The sequence below is a fragment of the Mustela lutreola genome, chromosome 14 (genome assembly GCF_030435805.1).
Source record: "Mustela lutreola isolate mMusLut2 chromosome 14, mMusLut2.pri, whole genome shotgun sequence".
NCBI classification, from domain to species: Eukaryota; Metazoa; Chordata; class Mammalia; order Carnivora; family Mustelidae; genus Mustela; species Mustela lutreola.
The window spans coordinates 70655534-70680728 of record NC_081303.1 but is presented as its reverse complement, the minus strand read 5'-3'; the positions used below and the strand labels follow the sequence as shown (position 1 = coordinate 70680728).

General features: G+C 46.6%; 1 protein-coding gene and 1 long non-coding RNA gene across 3 annotated transcripts in view; one reads left to right on the top strand and one right to left on the bottom strand.

Annotated features, from left to right (window-relative positions):
- Positions 1-6687, bottom strand: part of CD244 (CD244 molecule) — a 29212-nt gene extending 22525 nt beyond the window's left edge. Inside the window, exons 1-2 of one of the 2 annotated variants that reach the window (XM_059146925.1) lie at positions 6550-6687; positions 5893-6321 (exon numbers count right to left, since the gene is read on the bottom strand). In XM_059146925.1, coding sequence (XP_059002908.1) covers positions 5893-5953 — 61 coding nt within the window. In that variant the 5' untranslated portion in view covers positions 5954-6321; positions 6550-6687. Of the gene's footprint in view, positions 1-5168; positions 5470-5892; positions 6322-6549 lie in introns of those variants that run through there. The other variant, XM_059146926.1, reaches the window with a different exon arrangement.
- Position 6688: 1 nt separating this feature from the next.
- On the top strand, positions 6689-21045 carry LOC131815235 (uncharacterized). Its single transcript, XR_009347617.1, has 2 exons — positions 6689-7218; positions 19471-21045. It is a non-coding gene; the product is annotated as an uncharacterized LOC131815235 (long non-coding RNA).
- Positions 21046-25195: the final 4150 nt, after the last annotated feature.

The following is a 25195-nucleotide window of genomic DNA, read 5'->3' as shown; positions in this document are numbered from 1 at the left end:
ACACACCATATAATACCCTTTATAGATAGGCCAAACTAACCTATGATGTCAAAAGTCAGAATAGTGGTCGTATTTGTGAAAGGGAGAGGAGCTAATGAGTGGAGAGAACGTGTGGTAATTACACAAGCATGTTCATTTAACAGTAACATATGGAGATGTCCGTTTCTCTTTTTTATATATTTTGTTTATTTATTCATGAGAGACAGAGACAGGGAGGCAGAGGCAGAGGAAGAAGCAGTCTCCCCACGGAGCAGGGACCCCAACACGGGACTCAATCCCTGGACCCTGGGACCACGACCCAAGCCAAAGGCAGATGCTCAACCACCTGAGCCACCAGGGCACCCCCGAGATGTATGTTTCTAATTTTGTATGCTTTTCTGTACATGGGTCACACTTTAATAAAAATGTCTATTGGGGCCCCTGGGTGGCTCAGCGGGTGGTGTCCAACTCTTGATTTTGACTCAGGTCATGATCTCAGGGGGGTAAGGTCAAGCCCCATGTTGGGCTCTGTGCTGAGTATGTACCGTGCTTAAGATTCTCTCTCTTGTTCTCCCTCTGCCCCACCCTGCTCATGCTCTCGCTCTCTTGTTCTTTCTCTTTCTCAAAATAATAAAAAGTAAATAAAATTAAAATTTTAAATGTCCGCTTATAAAGACAATGGCCTAGCAATCCTTGGAGCGACTTCTACGGAATCGGTTCCCTCCAGGACGATGCTGCAGCCCTGAGTCCCCCGAGTCCCCGTCTGTCCCCCGTACCCAACAGCTTCACCATTCCCTTGGTTTCAGGGGAGGTGTAGTGAGGAAGAGATAAACAGCTACAGTCTTCTTGGAACATGCCTGGATCCCAGCCAGAGTAGTCAGAATCAGAGGCTCCTTCCCGAGAAGAGAACATTTCAACACAGTCTGTAAGAACAGCCGGCAAGCGTGCCTTACCGCTAATCCATGAGATGCTACCCTGCCCTTCCGTTTTGTCTGCGGGCCCTATGCATCCAGTCCCCAGTGTGGGTGCCCCCAGAATCCACAGCCGAACCTGAATTTAGGGCCCAGACCCACTCCTATGGGCAGCATTTGGAAGGTCCTTGCTGCTCAACGTATCTGACCCCAAACTCCTCCAAATCAGCTTCTAAGATACCTAAAAACTATTCATTTATTCACTTGGTTAACATTTTGAGTATCTATTGTGTGGGCACTTTGTAGTGCACTCATGACAGCTGTAATTATATGTTGAGTCCTGTGCTAGAGGTTAGCTCTGTGAACGAGGGGCCCAGGTACCGATTCACCATCGAATTCTTTTTTTTTTTTTTTTTTTTTTTAAAGATTTTATTTATTTATTTGTCAGAGCGAGCGAGAGCAAGCACAGGCAGACAGAGTGGAAGGCAGAGTCAGAGGGAGAAGCAGGCTCCCTGCGGAGCAAGGAGCCCGATGTGGGACTCGATCCCAGGACGCTGGGATCATGACCTGAGCCGAAGGCAGCTGCTTAACCAACTGAGCCACCCAGGCGTCCCTCACCATCGAATTCTTAACACCTAGCCCCGGGCCTGGCCCAAAGGTGTTCAAGCACATCAGGGAAGGACTAGGAATTGAGAAGGAGATATCCCTGTGAAAATCTTAGAATATTTCACGTTGTACAATGTAATAATAGTATTAAGTGTCTTGAACACTTGTTCTTTTAAGTTTAAAAATGTTTCATTCTCCCAAAGATCCCAGTTATGACAATGAGAAAACCCTCAGAAAAGAGTCACCCATTAAAACATTGTCTCAGGTGCCCAGGTGGCTCAGTCAGTTAAGTGTCTACTTTCAGCTCAGGTCATAATCCCAGGGTCCTGGGATGGGGCTCCCTGCTCAATGGGGAGCCTACTTCTCTCTCTCCCTGTCCCCTGCTTGTGCTCTCTCTCTCTCGAATAAAAAAAATAAAATCTTTAAATCTTTAAAAATAAATAAAACATCATCTCATCCAAGATGTTCTTTTTTTTTTTAATATACTTATTTATTTACTTATTTTAGAGAGAGGGAGCAAAAGAGAGTACAGAAGCTGAGTGCAGGGAGAGAGGCAGAGGGAGAAGCAGACTCCCCGATGAACAGAGAGCCTGGTGCAGGGCTCCATCCCAAGAGCCGGAGATCGTGACCTGGACTGAAGGCAGACACTTAACCAACTGAGCCACCCGGGTGCCCCTCATCCAAGATTTTCTTTTTCTTTTCTTTTTTTTTTTTTTTTAAGATTTTATTCATTCATGAGAGAGAAAAAGCATGAGAATGAAGGGGCAGGAAGAGGAAGAAGCAGGCTCCCCATGGAGGAGGAAGCCCAACTCGGGTTTCAATCCCAGGACCCCGAGATCATGACCAGAGCCAAAGGCAGATGCCTAACCGACTGAGCCACCTGCGGCACCCCTCAGGATTTTCTAACTCGCTCTGACTCAAATAATTAGCCAAGAAATTAGTCTCTCTTCTTGACTCTGATCACAAAACAAAGTGAAACATAGACTCTACCTCCAAAAAACTGAGTAACACGAGGGACATTTGGGAGGACTTGGTATAAGAACTTTCTAAGAGTATTTTAATACCATAGCTCACCTAATGCTCACACATCTCTGTGGAGCACGCACCATGCTGGACTTCACCTTATGAATGGAAAACTGAGAAACAAGAGGTTAATTAGCTTCTTCAAGACCACAGAGGAAGTATGTTTAAAATCTAGAACAGCTTCTCTCAATGAAACTCACCAATAGACAGATAAACTCTCACTTTATTCTGTGGATTAAAGGGTCCACCCACCATTCATTCAGCAAGTATTTACTGAGACGCTAACTGTACCAGATACTGTTCTAGAGGCTGAAGATGCAGCCGTGAACGAGAAAGAACAATGTCCTGGCCTCAAGAATCTTACATTCTGGTGAGGTAAAGAGGAGCGTGGGAGACAGAAAAGAAAACAAAGCAGTTAACAGTAGAGTGTGAGATGTGAGTCGTGTGAGAACAGTCCCGTGGAGATGAGGACCACGGAGAGGAAGATAAGGCATTACAGGATGGTGGGGTTGACCCTGGAGAAAACCAAATGCAAAGCCACGGAGTGCCGTGTGCTCCAGGAGCAGCAGGTCAGGGATGCTGAACGCCGGGTGTGCAAGAAAGGAGAGAGGAACACGGGGCGCAGGGCGTGCAAGAAATGGGGGAGGGGCGTCAAGGAAGATAGATCACGTAGCCCATTGCGAAACGTGTGGCTTTTCCTCTGCAGTCAGAAGCCTTCTGAAAATACTCTGCAGACCTCGAGAGTGATAGGAGCTTCTTACTTATATATTATGCTCATTAAATTCTTCAGCAAGCCAAGTTAAAAAAAAAAAAAAAAAAAAAAGATTCCACGGCCATCATGTGTCCTGATGGGAGGCTCTGAAAGAGACACAGCATCGCTTGTGTGGTAGCCCCGCCCAAAAGACATAGCCCAGCTCACATGAGCAAACCTCACACAAACCCACATTCAGGAGCCTTCCACAGAACTACTGACTGGTACTTCGCAAAAATGTCAAAGTCATGAAAGACAAAGAAAGGCTGGGAAATTGTTATAGATCAGAAGATAGTTAAAGCCTCTGCCTTCAGCTCCGGTCATGATCTCAGGGTCCTGGGATTGAGCCCCGCATCGGGCTCTCAGCTCAGCAGGGAGCCTGTGTCCCCCTATCCCTCTCCCTGCCTTTCTGCCTACTTGTGATCTCTGTCAAATAAATAAATAAAATATTAAAAAAAAAAAAAAAGAACAAAAAAAAAAAAAAAAAAAACGGGGTGCCTGGCTGGTTCAGTCAACAGAGCATGCAACTCTTGATCTCGGAGTTGTGAGTTCAAGCCCCACATTGGGTGCCGAAGCTTACTTTAAAAACATTTTTTTAATAAAAAAATAAAACACATAAGAGAAAAAGACCTAACAAGTGAATGTAATACATGATCCTAATTGGATTCTGCACTGAGGAGGGGAGAATGCCATAAAGCATATGATTGGAACAATTGGTAATATTTAAATATGGTTTGTGTATTTGATTCTATGAATGTTAGATTTACTAAATTTGATAATTGTGCTGATATGATATAATATGACATGGGAATGCCCATGTTCTTAGAAGAATCATACTACAAAATTCACTCTCAAATGGGTCAGCAAAAATTATCATCATACTTTTTAAAATATTTTTTAATTTAAATTTTGTTAGTTAACATACTTACTATCCATTTATATGCACATACCTATAAGGGGACAGAGAGAAATAAAGCAAATGTGATAAAATGTTTACAACTGGGTGAAGGAAATATAAGAATTCTTTGTACTATACCTGCAACTTCTCTGGAACTCTGAAATTATTATTTTAAACTTTTTATCTTAAAAGTCTTAAAAACTATGGGACACCTGGGTGGCTCAGTCGGTGAAGTGTCTGCCTTTGGCTCCCGTCATGATCTCAGGGTCCTGGGATCCAGCCCCCTGCTCAGCAGGGAGCCGGCTCCTCCCTCTCCCTCTGCCCCTCCCCCGCTCCTTCTCTCTCCCCTCTCAATCTCTCTCTCAAATAAATAAATAAAATCTTCCTTAAAATAAATAAATAAATAAAAATAATAAAGGTTTAAAAACTTTTAAAATAAAAGTTTAAAAATTAAAACAAACGGAGCAGCAGTTTCGTCAGCTTACAGCAGGCCAGCCCCACAAACACGGGGAGTAGCCAGAAGAGAGAGAAGTTCCCCAAGGTCAAAGCCCATCAGCCTGTGCCCACACCCTGGCGGGGCCAGTTCCGTCCTCCGCCCCACCCCAATGTTCCCCGCAGTGGATGTGCTCCACCACGCCCCGAAGCATGGACCTGGGGCAGCCTCGGTCTCCTGCCCCACCGGCTCATCATCCCAGACCCCCTCAACTCTGGCATCCAGACCTTCCTGACTGCTCCCTGTCCCAGCACTCTCTGCCCTTCTCTGCCTGTATTTGTTCAGATTTGTAAATACAAATGCATGTGTCATAACCATCTGTCTCCCCCAGTCCTCTGGAGCCTAGACGGTGCCTTGGGGACATAAGAGTATCCGCAGTGTGTCTGCACCCGGCTTCTAACAGGCCTTGGACCAACACTACCCTGTGCCCCACTTCCTTCCCTGTTCACCCAGAATGTGTCCTCCGCTCGCTCCCTCCCCCTTGATGCCCCTGGAAGAGCCACTGACCTAGAATGCAGACTCCCATCTCAGAGCACCCTTGACACCAGGGCTGGAGGAGTGGGGAGCAGCCTTCAGCCGAGATCTCTCCAAGCTGAGTTTTCCATGTGCTCTTCCTGATACTGTCTCCTTCCTCCCCCTTCTCCACCTCCTGCTCCAAGCCAACATTTCCCTACTAATTCTCATGTTCTTGGAGCTTCTGGGCTGCTGGAGACTGCTGGGGGGTGGGGGACCAGGCCATTCAGGTAGCGTGGCTGTTGGTCGTGCCTCCTCCTTGCTCAGCTTCCCTGCCTCGGGGAGCAATCTGTCAGTCTCTGCTTTCCAGAACCACCCAACTTCCTTACAGAAACCCAAGCCCAGGGACCACTTCTCTCTGCTGGTAATCCCGCCACTTAGAGATATTTCCTTTGTCCATCTTACAATCAGCAGAGAGGACACTTTCTCCCCATTACACAGAAAGATAAACTGAGGCCCGGGGAAAGGAGTCTCCTTGCCCCAGGCCACCTGGATTCCTGAAGTCATGGCCAGACCCCCTTCTCGAGGACCTCCCAACCTGCTGCCAGCCTGTTTGCTGTGCCCTAGCCAGAGCTGTCAGGAGCAGCTCAACATCGCCCTTCCAGGTGACCTTGGAAATGGCATAATCCAGGGGCTGTGGGTTCTGTTCTCCCTGGCTGGGGGCTCTGGCCCCAAGTCCATGCTATCCCCCACCGCATGCCAGGCTGGGCCTCCTTACCTTGGGCCTGATGCCCGTTGAGGAGCAGGAGGAGTGTGAGGACGAGAGCTTGTCCCAGCATCCCCAGAGGACGGAGTGGTCGGCCGGCTCCTCGCCCACCGGACGCTCTGCTCCCGCCCAGGCTCAGCAGCAACCCGCCAGCTGGAGGCTGACGCGGAGCAGAACTGCCTCGCTGTTTGTCCGGCCACAATTTCCTCAACTCAAGGCTGTTCTCAGCAGCTGAGAGCGAGCAAGGCCACGGAGAAAGCCCCAGTACCTGGACGTGGTCCTACACTTCACAAGCTGAACTTTCAAATTTGGCCTCAAGTGGGCGGGTGCTGGGTTCTCAGTGACTCACAAAACCAGCTTCAAAATCCTGTCCTCGCTCTGCCCCGGTCAGGCTGCCTCCTTCAGGGACAGAGGTGAAGAAATGTTCCGGCTGTCTCCATCCTGCTGGCAATATGGAGAAACCGCCCGTAGGCAAGGGGACCAAAGAGTCAGTATGTCAGACAGTCCCATTCCAACAGGCACAGTGAACGTGGGAGGAGGGGGCTGGGGGGTGTGGCTGAGAAGTGGAGCCCTGGGTAAGGGGGTGCATGTTGAAGGAAAGGAGCAGGGACCCCAGGAAGATCTAAGACCCCGGGGAGGCTGTGTGAGTGGATAGCCAGGTTTACGCACCTGCAACCTGAAATGTCTTTACGTGGATTTGCTTTCGCTCATCTCCTGTCTGTGCTTCTACTTTCCCTCCTTTCCTCTTCCACTTTCCCACGGTGCTTCTCTCTTCCTTCTCTTGCCTTCTCTCACCCACACAGCAACCGAACTCATCTTTGCTGCCCTCCCCTGTGCGCACTTCGCTTCTGCACTCCACGAAGGCCAGGAAGCTTTGACCCTTCTTAGGCCCCCACAGAGGGGGAGAGGTAGGGGCTCCCCACCTTCCCAGAAAGCATTTGCTTTAAGGCCATACCCCAGGGCTCCTTGATTTTTTTTTCTTTCTTCTGCTTTCCCCTCAGCTGCAAATACTTTCAGTTCCCTTCCGGTCAGCCCTTCTTCTTTTTTCCCATTCTTTGATCCATTTCCAATGACCCCATCCGAGGCTGGGCTCACGGGAGGCCGACGGCAGCCTCCGCTACCAGTGAAGAAAGCAGGGTCCTCTGGACAGAGCACAGATTTGGAGACTAGAGGGACAGTTCAGCGACTTAACAACCTGCGTGACCCTGGCCAAGTTGCTTTCTCAGCCTGTGGGGTCAGTCCTTGGCTTGTGTTTCTCACAATCAATAACTTGTGGTTTGATTCCTCAAATCAATAACTGTAGCTGAAAGTGCGCACGAAAAAGAATTCTGGACACAAGTAAGTGCCGTTTTCTTTTCTTTTTCTTTTTCTTTTCTTTTTTTTTTTTTAAGATTGATTGATTGATTGGGAGAGAAAGAGAGCAAATGGGGATAGGGGCAGAGGGAGGAGAAAGAAGATCTCCAAAAGACTCCCGGCTGAGCAGGGAGTCTAGCTCTCATGACCCTGAAAACATGACCTGAGCCAAAATCAAGACTTTGATGTTTGAGCAACGGAGCAACCCAGGGGCCCCTCTTTTCCTTCTTTTCATGTTATTTTTATTTTAAGTCCTGCATCACTTATTCCCACTGGCTCCATGGTTATTCCGCTCTGCCAAGGGGCAGTCCCTCACCCCTGCAGAGCTTCCGCAGAGCCTATCTGGCCATGCCCTTGACTTTGAGAAGTCCCGCTTATGACATAATGCACCATGTAAGTAAGGTACATCTCCTGCTACGACAGATCGAGGACGAACTCCAACAGTTCAAAGCATAAACATTTGTTCATCTGCTTCACTGATCCTGACCCCAACACCGGCTCTACCCTTTCTCCACGCGTCACAGGGATACCTACCATTCCCTGGACGCTGAACTGGGAGCAGACATATCATTCTGTCTTGTGGTCTTGTTAGCTAGAATGCAACGGGAAGTTACTCAAATAAGAGCTGAAAGCTATCAGCAAAAGGGAGGAGGGGAAGGGGCAAAAGCAAGGAAGGAATGTGTTTCGTTTTGCAGAACCAACAGTTCTAGCCAAAGAGATGCCCAACTAGATGTTTCATCTGAGAGCCCCTTGCTAGATGTGTCCCCCCTGATAGCCCCTTATATGAGTCATTGACTTGGATTGGAGCTGAGGACCTTTGCAGAAGCCCCCCTGAGTTGTCCTGAAGTTAACTGTAGCTCATTAGAATACTAACATCTCCTCCTACAGGCGGTTTTCTGCCACTTTTTGAACGTATGATGTATGCACCAGAATGCTGACATGCTAGGCTTGTGCCATTGAACAGCCTGCTTTTGTAAGATCCCCATTCCTGTCTCCTAACACAGTGAATGAGCTCCTGTCTCCTAATGCACTGAGTGAAAGCATCCTGTACTAACCCCACGGGAGACAGCACGCTGAGAGCTATTTCCCTGTCTCCTTACTTATAATAAGTAATGAAAAGTTCTTCGCTTTCAACATTGCCTTGGGTTGTATTCCATTTCATGCACCCCAAGCAGTGAACCTCTTGAGCTCAGTTACAGTCTACACATTGCCCTGCCTGCCCCGACCGCTTCATCCTGAAGTCTGTGCTCTCGTTAGTGTTTCCAGAACCTGGCCTGGTGTCTGGTGCTTAGTAGTTGGTCACAGAGTGCTGAGTGCTGAAAGAATGAATGACTTCCTAAAGAAAGCATATCATGAGATACTCTGGTGAGCTAAAGCGTGATGATCCTGCCTCCATGGGATTTATACCCTGCCCTGCAGGGTCCTGTACAGAGGGTCCCTCTGTGTAATTCAGCCACTTTAGCATGAACACCCAAGACCCTACAGAGGCCACATAAATTCAGAGACTCCCATAGCCCCACATTCCCTGCATAATCTCCAGGTCTCTGTAAGTCGGGGACATTGAAAAGTCAGTGGCCATCCAGGAATTAAATGTTCACCAACCCCCACCCTCTCATCCTTCCTTTTCTCGAATCATACTTCCATCATCTTTCACTGAGTCTAAGTTATTCTAGTATAACCCAACTAAAGTTCACGAGTCCCCCAGACCACCCACTATAAGTTTGGAGTCCCTAGGACCACCTTTCGTTCTGATAATTCATTAGAAGGCACTTAAACAACAATTTTTTAAATGATTCTTTTTATTATTATTATTTAATTTAGTTGTTTGAGAAAGAGAGAGGGAAGGAGGGAGAGAGCATGAGGTGGGGAATGTGATAGGCAGAGGGAGAAGCAGGCTCCCGCGGAACTCAGTCCTAGGACCCTGGGATCATGACCCAAGCTGAAGGCAGACGCTTAACCAACTGAGCCACCCAGCCACCCCAACAATCATTAACACATGATTACTCACACCCTTTGACCTAGCAGGTCCCCTCTTTGAATTTATCCAACAGAAATACTCTCATGCACCAAAAACACTTTCACAAATGCCCAAAGATAGGTAAGATTCTTCCTTACAGCAATGTTCAGTAAAAAACTAGAAATAGCCAAACTGTTAATTAGTAGCAAAGAGTTGGGGGGAAATGGTGTATTGATTCTATACTACAGTATATTAAGAAACCTTTAAAAAGAGTAAGATGGGGGCGCCTGGGTGGCTCAGTCAGTTAAGCATCCAACTCTTGATTTTGGCTCAAGTCATGATCTCAGGGTCATGAGATCCAGCCCCACATCGGCCTCCACGTTCAGCAGGGAGTCTGCTTGAGATTCTCTCCCTCACCCCCACCCCGCTTGTGCTCACTCTCTCTTGCTCTCTCTCAAATAAATAAGGATTTCACTTTTTTAAAATAAAATAAAAAGAATAAGACAAATGTATATTTACACACATTAAGCTCTAAGACAAGAGCACCTGGATGGCTGTCGGTTAAGCCGCTGCCTTCAGCCCAGGTCATGATCTCAGGGTCCTAGAATCAAACTCCACATCGGGCTCTCTGCTCGGTGGGAAGCCTACTTCTCCCTTTCTCTCTGCCCCTGCTTGTGTTCCCTCTCTCCCTGTGTCTCTCTCTGTCAAATAAATTAGTTAAGTCTTTTAAAAAAAAAAAAAAAAAGGTCTAAGACATTCACAAGGCAATGTGCATAATATAATTCTGTTTAGGTGGACAGAACTAAGTGTGTGAATTTATGTTCTCTGAATAGTTGTAAATCAGAGAAATATGCCCAAGGGAAAACAATCATAACAATCTTTTGATAAAGAAACAGAATTTTAAGGAGGATTGACTGAGAGTGTGACTGGCTTTTTATTCTTACGTATTTTACAATGGCTATATCATGTGTATGATGACTGAAAATATCAGTTCTCCAAGTTTCCACATTTTCAACTACATAACATAAGACCAGTACTTTAGAGTTTTCCAGAGATACAGAGTAACTAGGAGACATGTAGACACAAATGCAGAGATAGAGATAAAGATGGAGGTAGAGATTTATTATAAAGAATTGGTTCATGCAATTATGGAGGCTGGCAAGTCCGAAATCTGCAGAGCCCATGTCCCAGTTCAAAGGCCATCGAGCAGGAGAATTATCTCTTACTTGTAGGAGGGGAAGACTTTTGTTCTATTCAGGCCTTCGACTGATCAGATAGGGCCCACCTACATTGGGGAGAGCAATCTGCTTTACTCAGCCAACCATTTAAGTGTTAAATTCATACAGTGTCCAGGTAGCTCAGTTGGTTAAGCATCTGACTTTTTAAAAAAGATTTTATTTATTTATTTGACAGAGAGAGAATGAGAGCACAAGCAGGTGGAGTGGCAGGCAGAGCAGGGACTCTGCGATCATGGCTTGAGCCAAAAGTAGATCACCCAGGAACCCCAAGCATCTGATTCTTGATTTCAGCTCAGGTCATAATATCAAGGATATGGAATCAAGCCCTACCTCAGGCTATATGCTTAGTGAGGAATCAGCTTCTCTTCCTCTCCCTATACCCCTCTCCTCTCTAAAATAAATAAATAAATCTTTAAATGTTAATCTCATCTAAAATTCTTTCATAGAAACATCCAGAATAATGTTTAACTAAATATCTGTGTACCCTGTGGTCCAATCAGACTGACATAAAAAATTCACCATCACAATCAATGACCAAACATTCATTGTGATTAATCTGTCTATTGGCTGGTTTTAAGAAAGCAAAACTTTATGATCTAAATATATTATCCAAGTGAATTACTGTAACTGTTTTTAGAAATAGTAATCCATTTTTATTTTTTAATAATAATTTTTCATTTTAGAATTCCATTAAATTTTAAAATATCCGGGGCGCCTGGGTGGCTCAGTGGGTTAAGCTGCTGCCTTCAACTCAGATCATGATCTCAGGGTCCTGAGATCAAGTCCCACATCGGGCTCTCTGCTCAGCAGGAAGCCTGCTTCCTCCTCTCTCTCTCTGCCTGCCTCTCTGCCTACTTGTGATCTCTCTCTGTCAAATAAATAAATAAAATCTTTTTAAAAAACTTTTTTAAATATCCCTACCCATTGACACGTATTAACCAGCGTTCCTAGTCCAGGGCTCATCTCACGACACAGTCTGCTTTTTCTTGTTCTTTAGAAAAAGTGAAATGTGCTAATCCAGCTCTGGACATTGATCTTTGCTTTCACCTGTCAGAGTTTTGGAGTCCGGCATTCCCCTTACTCCTGAGAAGGTTGTCCTCGCAGCTGTTATCCTGAGAAGTCTGAAGGATGTATGTAATGGTACGGCCTCAGTCACAAAAAGTATTACAGTCACTACTTGTGGGGTGCAGTGGTAGGTGATGATGAGGCCAAGGAAGAGTACAAAAGCTTAAGGGCTGCAGTGTAAGAGAAAAAATTTGAGCCTGGCGCACTTGGCTGGCTCAGTCAGTAGACCATGCGACTCTTTGTCTCAGTGTAATGAGTTCGAGCCCCACCTTGGGCATGAAGTCTACTTTAAAAAATAATGAGATAAGGGCACCTGGGTGGCTCAGTCAGTTAAGCGACTCCCTTTGGCTCAGGTCATGATCTCGGGGTCCTGGGATTGAGCCCTGCATCAGGATCCCTGCTCAGCAAGGAGTCAGCTTCTCCCTCTTCATCTGCCCCTCTGCCTGCCTGTGCTCTCCTGTGCTCTCTCTCTGTCAAATAAATAAATAAAATCTTTATTAAAAAAAAAAAAAAAAAAGGAAAAAGAAAACCAAGTTACAGGTAGAACTGGGACTGAGCTGAAAGCCTGAGCACAACTGACCACATCAAGGGAACTGCTGGAACATAAGAGCAACTTTTATATACTTTTGCTGGGAGAAGCAGGGGAAAGAAAGGAGAAAATGGGAGCCGGAGGCCTGAAGCGAGTCAGTCATTATCTTGCAGGTTTCTGGCAAGTCTTCCTAAATGCAATGGGCCTGTGGTCTCCAAGATCAGGAGTAATGACTCCCACTGCTAGAAGTCCCGTCTTCCAGGCTTGGTGAGAGTCTCCACCGGAACTAGAGAAAAATCCTTGGAACCTGTTGGGGAAATGTAAGAGTGAATCCCAGAGCCAGTGATGGCAGCTGAGATGGACTCTAGGCTTGCTTTGTGAGGACCCAGATCCATGAATTAGAAGGGATGCCAAGCTGAGATACAAAATACAAAATGTTGTCCTAGGGACAACAAGGAGACAGCAGGTGGGCACCTGGGTGGCTCAGCTGACTCTTGGTTTTGGTTCATGGTTGTGAAATCAAGCCCATGTTGAGTGTGGAGTCTGCTTGAAATTCTCTCTCTCCCTGTCCTGCTGCCCCTCCCCAACCCTCTAAAAAAAGGGGGGGGGGGGGAGACAGAGCAGTAAACACTCCCAGTCGACACTTAGGTGCTCCAGGTCTAGGGGGTGACCAACAGACCATGAATCAATGCCTCAGGCTCCCTAATGGATGAGTAATGAAGAAACCTCTCTGTCTTTGATCAGCACAAGTCTGGGCCATCTGGGGACTTCCTTCCCAGGCTGCACAGCCATCAGGAGCATGTCGGGGAGACTGGCTATAAAGGAGGGATTGGAAAGGGTGTTCAAAGACCACCAGTGAGCAGCTAGTGAAAGGGGAAGTTCTACTCTAGGACCCCAGGAAAACAGGAAACATTCTTATCTGAAACTGCAGAAGAAGAAAGAAAGCAGTCGTCACTAAATGAGAATTCATGATCTTTATTTCCCAACCACCTGAGTGAGCACTGTCTGTGCTTCTGAAGCCATGGCTGAGTTCTGGACAAGTACAGCCATTATTCTGGCCCTTTCTCTCTCCGTCTTTCTCACAAAGGCTAGAGCACTGCTTCTCCTTCTGTGTACGTTTACCTTCTTTGGGCCTCCACTTTGCCAGAAGAAAACCAGCCAGTTACTGTTTATTTGTTGGGTGTGATGACATTCAGGTTCAGGTGAAATTGGAGGAAGGCAATATTCCCACCGAGAAGATCAAGATTTTTAAAAGCAATACACAGGGGGCGCCTGGGTGGCTCAGTGGGTTGAGCCTCTACCTTCGGCTCAGGTCATGATCCCAGGGGCCTGGGATCGAGTCCCGCATAGGGCTCTCTGCTCAGCAGGGAGCCTGCTTCTCCTCATTTCTCTCTCTGTCTGTCTCTCTGCCTATTTGTGATCTCTCTCTCTGTCAAATAAATAAATAAAATCTTTTAAAAGCAATACACAGGACAGCAAATGACCTGCTGGAGCCCCATCTGAGTCAAGGACCCAGGAACTGAAGAGAACGATCCATATCAGGGCTCATCTCGGGAACAAGGACCTGCTGCTCTGGCTCCTGCATGGAGAAATTGCTCTGTCAGAGAATTGAAGGCCAGCTCCCTGACACTAGCAATATGGTGTAGGAAATGGGACTCCACCTCTGCTGCTCTGCGCTAGAACGAGGTGTTTCTACAGGGGCCCCTGGCTGCCTCAGTCCATGGAGCACGTGACTGTTGATCTTGGGGTCATGATTTTGTGTCCTGCACTGGGTATAGAGATCACTTAAAAATAAAATCTTTTTTTTTTTTAAGGTGTTTCTGGAACACCTGGGTGGTTCAGTCAGTTAAGTGTCTGCCGTCAGCTCAGGTCACAATCCTGGAGGCCCCAGGATCAAGCCCCACGTCAGGCTCCCTGCTCGGCAGGGAGTCTGCTTCCTCCTCTGCCTCTAATCCCACTCATGCTCTCTCCCTCTCTCAAATAAATAAAAATCTCTTTTAAAAGATTTTAAAATTGGGATGCCTGGGTGGCTCAATGGGTTAAGCCTCTGCCTCCAGCCCAGGTCCTGGTCTCAGGGTCCTGGGATCAAGCCCCGCATCCAGCTCTCAGCGGGGAGCCTGCTTCCCCCTCTCTCTCTGCCTGCCCCTCTGCCTACCTGTGATCTCTCTCTCTGTCAAATGAATTAATAATATCTTTAAAAAAATTTTTTTAATTTCAAAAAGGTGTTTCTACGTAAAAAAAAATGAAGTCTTCACAAATCACAGGAGAAATGCATCACTGAATTGCTTTATACGATGGAGAGATAATTAAATATAAACTTGTCTTATTCGTTAGTATCTTTTCATATGTAGTGTAAATCAGAATCAGATTATATGCTGAGATTTTTTTTTCGATGCATTACTATATCAGAGTGCTTTACAAAAAAGAAAACAAAAATAGAATGACTCCGAGGTGCCCTGCCACCTAGTCTGCGAACTGTACCAATTTTGTGAATTATAATATAGAAGATCAAAATAAAGCCTTTTTTTTTTTTTTAAGATTTTATTTATTTGACAGAGAGAGAGAGACAGCGAGAGAGGGAACACAAGCAGGGGGAGCGCGAGAGGGCGAAGCAGGCTTCCCGACGAGCAGGGAGCCGGATGTGGAGGTCGAATCCAGGACCCCAGGATCATGACCTGAGCTAAAGGCAGACGCTTAAGACTGAGCCACGCAGACGCCCCCAAAATCAAGGCTTTACCAATAAGGTGATTTATTCAAGCCCATGTTCCCTCTCACTCTTCAAGTCGTGTCACATTAGTGTCTCTAAAAACAAGAGTGTGTGATCACACGTCAGTATCCTAACCCGAAACTTAACAACTGACAACGTGGCAAACCTTCACCCTGGAGCATTGTCTTCTGTTTCAGGTCCTCGTCTGTCTTGTAGAATCCGGATCAGTGCCTCCGTGCAGTTACCCCGCCATGCGGGCTGCACATGCCCACAGACCCACCCAACACACCACGGGAGCTGAAGAGCCCAGACTGGATTTCGGGTTCCCCTCGGAGTTCCCCTTTTCCTTCCCCAACCCCACGCCGCTCCCACTTCCCTACATTAACTGTTCTTGCAAAGCTCTCAGAGTCTTTCTGGTACACCTGCCCTTCGAGGTGTCCCGGCTGCTGCTGCTTAGTGCGCATGTGCGCTTTCTGCACGCTAGGACGGAGCCTTGGGAATCACACGCTTTGACCTGCCCTCACCCCACTCTCCCCTGACGATTCTCTCCTGTCTTCCGTCCCAGCTGTACAACCCAGCACAGGTCCAGGCAGTTAGAAACACCACTAGTTGTTGAAAATAGATCAACTCCTAAAGCATCATTTCAGGTTTATAATTCCCTAGCAGACACTTTTGTTGCCTTGTGTTTCGAATTTAGTAATTCTTTTCGAATGACATCAAAGGCCAACTTTGGGGTCTTGGACCCTAGAAATGTGACTCCCAATCTCTTTTTCAAGTCGCAAAAATAACAGTTTATCTCTCTCTTCCAGATCCTTTTCTTTTCTAAATGCTGTGATTCCTCCTGCCCTGTTTGTCTTTTTGCTCTTAATTTGTTGAATCTTTAAAGTTTTGCTTGTTCTCCTGGCTGCAGCTCAGCTGCCAATTCTGCATGCACATTGTTTAGGACAGTCATGCTTCTCGTGTATCTTAAGCACTTTTGTGTGTGTGTGTCTGTGTCTGTGTGTGTATCTGCATACACAACAGTAACACTTGTTTTAGTTACTTACTTCTACTTAATTACTTAATTACTTAAAACTGGGGCACCTGGGTGGCTCAGTCAGTTAAGAGGCTGACACTGGATTTTGGCGGCTCCGATCGTGGGATTGACCCCCATACTGCTTGTCCCTCTCCCTCTGTTCCCCCTCCTGCTCCCTCTCTCCCTCAAACAAATAAATAAAATCTTTAAAAATAACAATAACTACTTAAACCCTATCCACCCCACTTGGAATCCCACCAGCCTAAACTTCTAGATACTACTGATGAAATAACAGGACCAATGCGCAGTGCTTTGTGAAAGACCAATGGAATTCTTGTTTTTCTATCATTTCAACCATTACTGAGGTCTTAGTCTTATCTACAGTGAAAGCCAGTGAATTCTCCTCAGAAGTGATAGTGCAGAGAAACCGTGCCACAGATGGAAGCATAGTCTGCCTAGCGGAGCTGCTTTTCTCATTCTTTAGGGAATTTGCTGTGGGATCCTACAGTTATTCACTTCTTTGAAATTTCAAGGTAACGGAACAAGAGAAATAGTAAACCTTTCATTCTCCTTCTCCACTTCTCTATGTTCCCAAGATTTCGAACTTTCTTTAAATGCATCTGGCGGGGCACCTGGGTGGCTCCATTGTTAAGCGTCTGCCTTTGGCTCAGGTCATGATCCCAGGGTCCTAGGATCAAACCCTGCATCGGGTTCCCTGCTTAGCGGGAAGCCTGCTTCTCTCTCTCCCACTCCCCCTGCTTGTATTCCCTCTCTCACTGTGTCTCTTTCTGTCAAATAAACACAAATCTTTTTTTAAAAAATATCTTTGGCATATCCAAAAAGAATAATAAAAATAGTAATAGTAACAATAATGAATAAATAAACAAATAAATGTATTTGACAGCCATTACAACAGTTTTACCCAACCTCATTTCTTTGAATAATCAAAATCCCAAGTGAAGTGCTCTGACAATAACAATTTTTCACTGTAAAGCGTAGCTATTTTCAGCAAAAGCTCCTGAATATAGCAAACTAATACAGACCACATACTTTTCTTATTTCCTAATCCTATGCTACTCAGAAAAGACCAGAAAAATCTTTATCATTGAGAATTCTTGTTCCTCAACAAATACCATCAATAAGTAAAAGTAGGGACGCCTGAGTGGCTCATTGGGTTAAGCCGCTGCCTTCAGCCCAGGTCATGATCCTAGGTCCTGGAATCGAGTTCCGCATCAGGCTCCTTGCTTGGTGGGGAGCCTGCTTCTCTCTCTGCCTCTGCATGCCACTCTACCTGCTTGTGCGCTCTCTCTCTCTCTCTCTATCTCTCTCTGACAAATAAATAAATAAAACCTTTTTAAAAAATTTTTTTAAAAATTTTTTAAAAATAAGTAAAAGTATAAGATAATACATTGAGAGAATATATAACTAACAAAGGATTAGTGTCAATTAATACTAATATATAAAATATTTTTATTAATCAGTAAGAAGAAAGGATAATCCAGTAGAAAATTCTGCAGAATATACAAACGAGCACTCCATAGAGAAAGAGAAACATATGGCCAATAAACATATGAAAATATATTCAACCTCCCTAGGAATGGAGAAATGCAAATTCAGAGTATAATTGACAACAATAAAGAAGGCTGATGACTCCAAGTATTCAAGAGCATGTGGATCAACTGAACAGTTGTATATTGCTGATGAAAGTGTAAATTGGTACAATTTTTTGGAAAAAAATTTGAGGGCACCTGGGTGCCTCAGTGGGTTAAGCCTCTGCCTTTGGCTCAGGTCATGATCTCAGGGTCCTGGGATCGAGCCCCACGTCAGGCTCTCTGCTCAGTGGGGAGCCTGCTTCCTCCTCTCTCTCTGCCTGCCTCTCTGCCTACTTGTGATCTCTGTCTGTTAAATAAATAAAATCTTTAAAAAAAAAAAAAAAGAAATGTGAGCACATATGTACCTGGAGACACACCCAACAATGCTCCTAGCAGCATTGTTCTTCATTGGGGAAAAAAATCTGGAAACAAAACAAATGCTCAAAAACAGAGTAGCAGAAAAAATGTGCTGTATTCATAAAATGATATATATACATAGTATTGAAAATGAATGTATGAGGGGTGCCTGGGTGGCTGAGTTGGTTGGGCGTCTGACTCTTGATTTTAGCTCAGGTCATGAACTCAGGGTGATGAGATAGAGCCCTGTGTGAGCTCCGTGCTCAGCGGGGAGTCTGCTTCTCTCCCTTTTCCTGTACCTCTGGCCCGTCCCCCACTCACACGCTCTCTCTCTTTCTCTCTCTGTCTCTCTCTCTTTCTAAAATAAAGAAAACAAATCTTTTAAAAAAGAAAGAGGGCGCCTGGGTGGCTCAGTGGGTTAAAGCCTCTGCCTTCGGCTCAGGTCATGATCTCAGAGTCCTGAGATTGAGCCCCACATCGGGCTCTCTGCTTGGTGGGGAGCCTGCTTCCCCCTCTCTCTCTGCCTGCCTCTCTGCCTACTTGTGATCTCTGTCTGTGAAATAAATAAATAAAATCTTCAAAAAAAAGAAAAAGAAAGGAAATGAACATAGGAATGTGTAACAGCATAGGGTAATCATAGTTATATATCAAAGGAAAAAAGGATGTTCCAAAGACAATATATAGTATGTTCATATAGTAGTTTGAAATTAAACAATGTATCACTTAAGCATATGTGTGATGTGGATGCCTGTGTGTGATTGTTAAAAAGTAATTTAAACAATAGAATAATCAACACAAAATCAGACAACATCTACTACTGAGGGAGAAGCAAGGAGGGGTCGAGTGATCTAGAGAAACACCTGGGTAGGTGTAGGTTAATAATAACATTCCAGTTCTTGGGTTGTGTAGTGGTTCACAGAAGACAGAGAGACAGGGAGGGAAGGACATAAGGAAGGAGAAATGTCCCAGTTTCTATTTAAAAAAAAAAAAAGAAGAATTGAAAACAGACTCAGGTAGTCTATGCCAATATTCACTGCAGCATTTTTTACAGTGGTCAGAATGGGGAACACCCCAAGTGTCCCACAGAGATGACCATATCCAATGACTGGATAAATACATTTTATACATTTTATAGCATACAATGGATAAGCAAGGACAAAATTCTTTTTTTCCTTTAAGGTTGCATTTAGTTAATTGACAAAGAGAGTGAGAGAGCACCAGCAGGGGGAACAGCAGAGAGAGAAGCAGGCTAACCGCCAAGCAGGGAGCCCAACACGGGGCTCCATCCCAGGACCCCGGGATCACGACCTGAGCTGAAGGCAGACGCTTAATGACGGAGCCACCCCAGTGTCCAGGAATGAAATTCTGACAGACATCACAACGTGGATAAGTCTTGAAAACATCATGCTAAGTGAAATAAGTCAGACACAAAAGGGTAAATATTGTGTGATTCCATTTACGTGAAGGACTTAGGGTAGACAAATTCCTAGAGACAAAGAGAACAAAGAACCCCACGGCTGGCGGATGGAAGGAACGTGGAGTTATTGCTTCACAGGCACAGAGTTTCTGTTTGGGGTGATGAACGGTTTGAGAAATAAACAGTGGTCATCGTTGCACAATGTTGTGAAGATGATTAATACCACTGAACTCTACACATAAAGATGATTAAAATGGCAAATTTTGTAGTATATACAGTTTACCACAATTTTAAACAACAGCCTCTCAGAGGACAAAAACCTGATTGCCCTGCCTTTTTTTTTTTTTTTTTTTCAAGCAGGCTCCATACCCAGCGTGGAGCCCCACGCAGGGCTTGAACTCACAACCCTGAGATCAAGACCTGAGCTGAGATCAAGAGCCGGATGCTTCATCAGCTGAGCCATCAGGGGCCCCTGCCCTGCCTATTTAAATTCTTCTTCACTCACCGCGTGCACCACGGCTCCCCTGTTTGATTTCCTTGCAGCCTCTGGGCAGAGGTGGAGACAGAGAAGAACAGGCCCGTGTTTCCGGCGGAGTAGTGACCACAGCCAGAGAAGACGCAGACTTTCAGTCTTACTGCATATTTGACACAACAACCAGCCTCTCCTTGCTCCGAGCCCCAAACCATCGCACCTCTGCAGCAGAACCTGTGAGGTGAGGCCCTGAGACTCCCAGCATCGTCGCCACTCCGCTTCTCTGATGCCTTGTCCAGCGCCGGCTTCCTTCCTGCCCCGGCCATACACCGTGATGCTCCCGCGAGGCCCTGCCCTGGGGACTGGACAGTCCAGGAAATCAGGAACTCACATCCAGACGAGTTGCTGAGAAGTTAACAGAAAATTACATGGAGAAGAATAAGTGATAAAAGATGAGCCCTGGAGAAGAGAAGAGAGACACCGAGGTGGGACAGAACAGAGAGGCCGCACGGGGGGCAAGTGGCTAACCACATCTGAGCCTCAGTTTCCTCACACCTAAAATGGAGCCAATACACACGATGTTGTGAAGATCAAGGGAGGTGACATTTAGAAAGATGCTTTAGTTCTCTAAAAAAAAACAGTGAAGAGAAATACAAATCGAAAATGCCTTTATTAGGGGCGCCTGGGTGGCTCAGTCATTAAGCGTCTGCCTTCAGCTCAGGTCATGACCCCAGAGTCCTGGGATCAAGCCCCACGTCACTGGGAAGCCTGCTTCTCCCTCTCCCACTCTCCCTGCTGTGTTCTCTCTCTTGCTGTGTCTCTGTCAAATAAATATATAAAGATATATATTTTTTAATGCCATTGTTATTCTCGTTGTGGAGAGAACAGTCCTGGGCACAACACGACCACACAGCTCCCTCTGGAAACCCCGAGGCTAAAGTCACTGAAGTGGGGAGTGGCTGGGAGGAGACACAGTTCTTTCCAGAGCCTCCTCCGGGCCACACAGAGACAGAGCCTAGACCCATTCCAGGTTCCGCCAACCCCCTAACTGCTGCAGGCCAGATAACACCAGAGGCCATGAATCAGCACTAAGCCTACAGCTCAAGCCGACAGCAGGAGGAGGCCTCTGTGCGTCTCAAAGACATCCTCTCTGGCCCCAAGAGACCAGGACCATGGGGAGCCTCGAGTAGGGGATTCCTGGACCTGAGGATTTCCCTCAAAGAAAACAGATGAAAAAAAGACCAGTAAGAGCTGATATTGTTTTGGGGGGTTTTTGTGTGTTTCTTTTTTTTTTTTTTCCTTAAAGATTTTATTTTGAAGTAATTGCTACACCCAATGTGGGGCTCAAACCTCCAGATCAAGAGCCCCACACTCTACTGAATAAGCCCGCCAGGTGCCCCTTTTATGTCTTACAAAATAAAAACATTCTGAGGTATCTGGGTGGGCCAGTCAGCTAGGCATCTGACCCTTGATTTCAGCTCAGGTCGTGATCTCAGGGTCTGAGATCGAGCCCCACATTAGACTGCGTGCTCAGAGCGAAGTTGGCCTGGGATTCTCTCTCTCTCTCCCTCTGCCCCTCCCCATGCTTGTGCACTCTCTCTCTCATTCTCTCTTTCTCTCTCTCTCTCTCTCAAATAAATAAATAATTGTCTTTTTTTAAAAACAACAAAGTAAAAACATCTTTTTAAATTAAATAGCAACCATCATTATCATTTTATTTAAAAAAGGAAATTTGGGGGTACCGGGGTGGGTCACTTGGTTAAGCGACTGCCTTCAGGCCAGGTCATGATCCTGGGGTCCTGGGATCAAGCCTCATGTCAGACTCCTTGCTCGGTGGGAAGTCTGCTTCTCCCTCTCACTCTGACCCTCCCCCCTGCTCATGCTTGCTAGCTCTCTCTCAAATGAATAAACAAAAAAAAATTTTTTTTTAAAAGGAAATTTTAACAACAAAATAAGAACATAATCATCTCACAATAAATATAAACATTTAGCTGAATTAAATTTAACTTCATAAAAAGACTGTACTTTGTCCTTAATGTCCTCATTTTGCAACAAGCTGGTGAGATGAGCACCAGGGAAGAAACAGCATTGGAGAATAATTCAGCACAAACTGCCTCCAATGCCTCTAGCCTCCTCCCCACCACGCCTCTATCAGAGAACCGAGCGGTCCCTCCCCAGTGACACCACAGACGAAACACATAATGTTATTAAAGCACAGAGAGTACTGCAGTTCTTAAAAAAAGGTTGCCTCTATTTTGCTAAGGTGCTGCGCACTTTGTAGGCTCAAAGTACTTCTTGCCTTCTTCCCTCATGCGCACCTCCCGGACGCACACACAATACTCAGATACATTGAGAAAAGAAGAAAGGACAGCCCCCAAGAAGAAAGTCTTCAAAGAAAATTTATGCTTCTTTGGTCCTTTCTTTTATTGATTCTAAGACACATTTTTTTCATGTCTTGACATCTTTAAGAGCACTGTGCATTCCCTTCTCTGTGGTATAGTCACGGAACAATCGATGTGTGCAGTTGACGGCACCTAAGAGTCTGGGGAAGTGGTAGCTCTAATCTTAGGGACACCACCCGTTCTGACCACTATCATCCAGACACAACCGTGAATGTGTCCCACTGATCTTACGTCCTATTTCCTCCTAAATCCGTTCCCCACCCCACCTTCCCCACACCCCACCACTCTGACACAAATTTGGCTCAGGTCTGGATCAGTTAGGATGCTGTCAGCTGTGACTAATCGAAATCCCACCTCAAAGTGGCTTAAACACAAAGCAAACAAATCGCCTCACCAGATGGGAAATCCAGAGCCTGGCAGCTTGGGCTTCATCCACTCAACAGCATTATGATGTCTTCAAGGGCCCTACTGTTCTCCCCACCCCGGCTGCACCCTCTGGCTGAGGGAGACGTCTGCTAGAGTTCCCAACATCACCCACCTACCACTTTGCCAGGGCTGCCCTAATGAAATGCCCAGAGTGGGGGCGCTGAAACAACAGAAATGCGTTTTCTCATGGTTCTGCGGGCTGGAAGTCCATGATCTAGGTGTCGGCAGGTCTGGTTTCTCCTGAGGCCTCTCTCCTCAGCTTGCAGATGGCGCCCTCCTCGCCATGGCCTCGTGTGGCCTCTGCACATCCCTAATGACCCTGTGTGTCCACATTTCCTCTTCTCTCAAGCACCCCAGTCAGATTGGATTAGCACCCACTCAAATGGCCTCATGTTAACTCAGTCACCTGTCTGCAGACCCTGTCCCCAGATAGTCACATTCAGACGTACGAGGGTTAGGACTCTGACATACGAATTTGGGAGAACACAGTTCAACCCATAACAACCTATATGTCAAACAAATGTCCAGAGGGCAGAGGACCCTCTCCTCCTGTGGCTCCCTTACAGAGGTAAGGAAGCTTCTTCCCGAGGCCCGCACACTTTTCCTCATGCCTCATTGACCAGAAATGGGTCAGATGCCCACTCGTGGGGCACCTGGCTGGCTCAGTCCCTGGAGCATGTGACTCTTCCTCTCAGGGTCGTGAGTTACAAGCCCCACATTGGGCATAAAGCTTACTGTAAAAAAAAAAAAAAAGTGCCCACTCTCGAACCAACCTCTGGCCAGGATGGTGGAACCACCCTGATTGCTTCAAATTAATCATCTGGAATGGGACTGGTGCTGGCAAGCCCTATAACAAGGCCCTCTGGTGGCCTCCACTTCTGAAATCGTCTCCTGACAATTTCTAAACCTCTTCTGTGTCCAGTACCGGCCCCCTCCACCCCTCATCCATACAGCTGTCAACAAAGATCCTTACAAGACAGGAACCACCTCCGCCATCCCACTAAAACATCCACATGGTCTGCGAAAGCACCAAGCCGGAACTCTGCACCATAGAGTGCCGGGCAGTCACCTATTGCCACATAACAAACCGCTCCAAGACTCAGTGGCTTAAAAGAGCCATCATTTCCTTCTTTTTTTTTTTTTTAAGATTTTTACAATTTGAGAGAGAGCGACATGTACGCATGTGGGAGGGGCGGAGAGAGAGGGACCGGCAGACCCTGCAGAGTGTGGAGCTCCATGACACAGGCTTTGATCCCAGAACCCCGAGATCACAGCTGAGCCACCCAGGCACCCCAAAACAGCAGTCATTTCTTTTTGCTCATGATTCTGCACTGTGGACAGAGCTCGGTGGGTTGGCTTGTTTCTGGGACGTGCACCTTCCCTTTTCTTCAGTCACTTCTCCATCTCTCCTTCCTCCATGTTCCTTCCCCTCAGCACAGCTTGGCCCCTCTCCCTCCCTTCCCTTCCTCTTCTGCTTTTCACTTTCTTTATCTGCTGACCCTTCCGTCGGTCACACCCCTTCCCCTCTCCGCCCAGAATTGTCCCTGTTCCTCAGACTTCAACCGTTCTCGGCCGCTCTCTCTCCCAGGCAGGAGATGCACCACGGGACATGGGGCAGAGACTTCCCAGTCTCTGCCCCCACACCTCTTAGAGAATTGGGGTAAAGAGGTAGGCAGAGTGACCACAAGTGACACAGATTCGAATCATTTCTCACCTCTCTTCCCTCCTTTCCTCATCCCCAGGCCCCAGAATCTGCTCCTCTCCAGTCATGTTGGCACGCGAATCTTGTCCACAGGCTTTCCTTTGTGGAGGACCCAGGCTAAGATACATCGCCCCTGAGATGGCGCTGGAAACAGGCTGTCAGGTGGGGTTTGGAGCTGAACTGTTCACTTATCCAAAAGGAGTAGTGGCCCCACTGCTGCTGGTCAGTGGGATTCCTTTAACACCCAGCGCTGGTCCTCACCAACTTTCTCTTCTTCACTTTGGGCCCTTTTGCCTTTTTTAAAAAGATTTAATTTATTTATTTGTCAGGGAGAGTGCGGGCACAAGCAAAGCAGGCAGAGGGGGAAGCAGGCTCCCCGCCGAGCAGGGACCCTGATGCACGGCTGGCTCCCAGGACCCCAGGATCATGACCCAAACCGAAGACAGATGCTTCACAGACTGAGCCACCCAGGCACCCCCCTTTCATGCATTTTAGATCAGCTCCTCTGATCACTGAACTTCCTTGTGCTCTGGAAGACGGGAACCAGCGCTGGCAGTGTAGAGGGGCTGAGGGAGTGAGGGAAGGGTTACGAGGTTCCAATCATAGCCAACGCCTCTTTCCGCCACACATCAGCCTAAACGCCATGGCAGGGCCGAGTCTGAGGTTGTGGGTGTTGACAAGCTGGAAATTATTGGGATGAGGGGGAGGGTTGGTAAGAGTGTAAAAGGAGGAATAAATAACGGCTTTTAATAAAGGATTGCTGTTTGTGGGCTCAGATTTATCGCCAGTGGCCAGCCAGTCCATGTCAAAACAACTCAGAATGTGCTTGAGGCAAAAGACTTGATGGGATGCGTATGCACCGAGAGAGAAAAGCATGGAAGGAAGGTCTCCCCACAAACTCACATCCAGCCCAGCTTCTCCAAGTGATTGGTTTATGCTTCATTGTTAAAAAGAAAACCCTGGGGTGCCTGGGTGTCTCAGTTAAGCGTCTGCCTTCAGCTCAGGTCATGATCCCAGGGTCTTGAAATCGAGCCCCACATCGGGCTCCCTGCTCAGCAGGAAGTCTGCTTCTCCCTCTCCCTC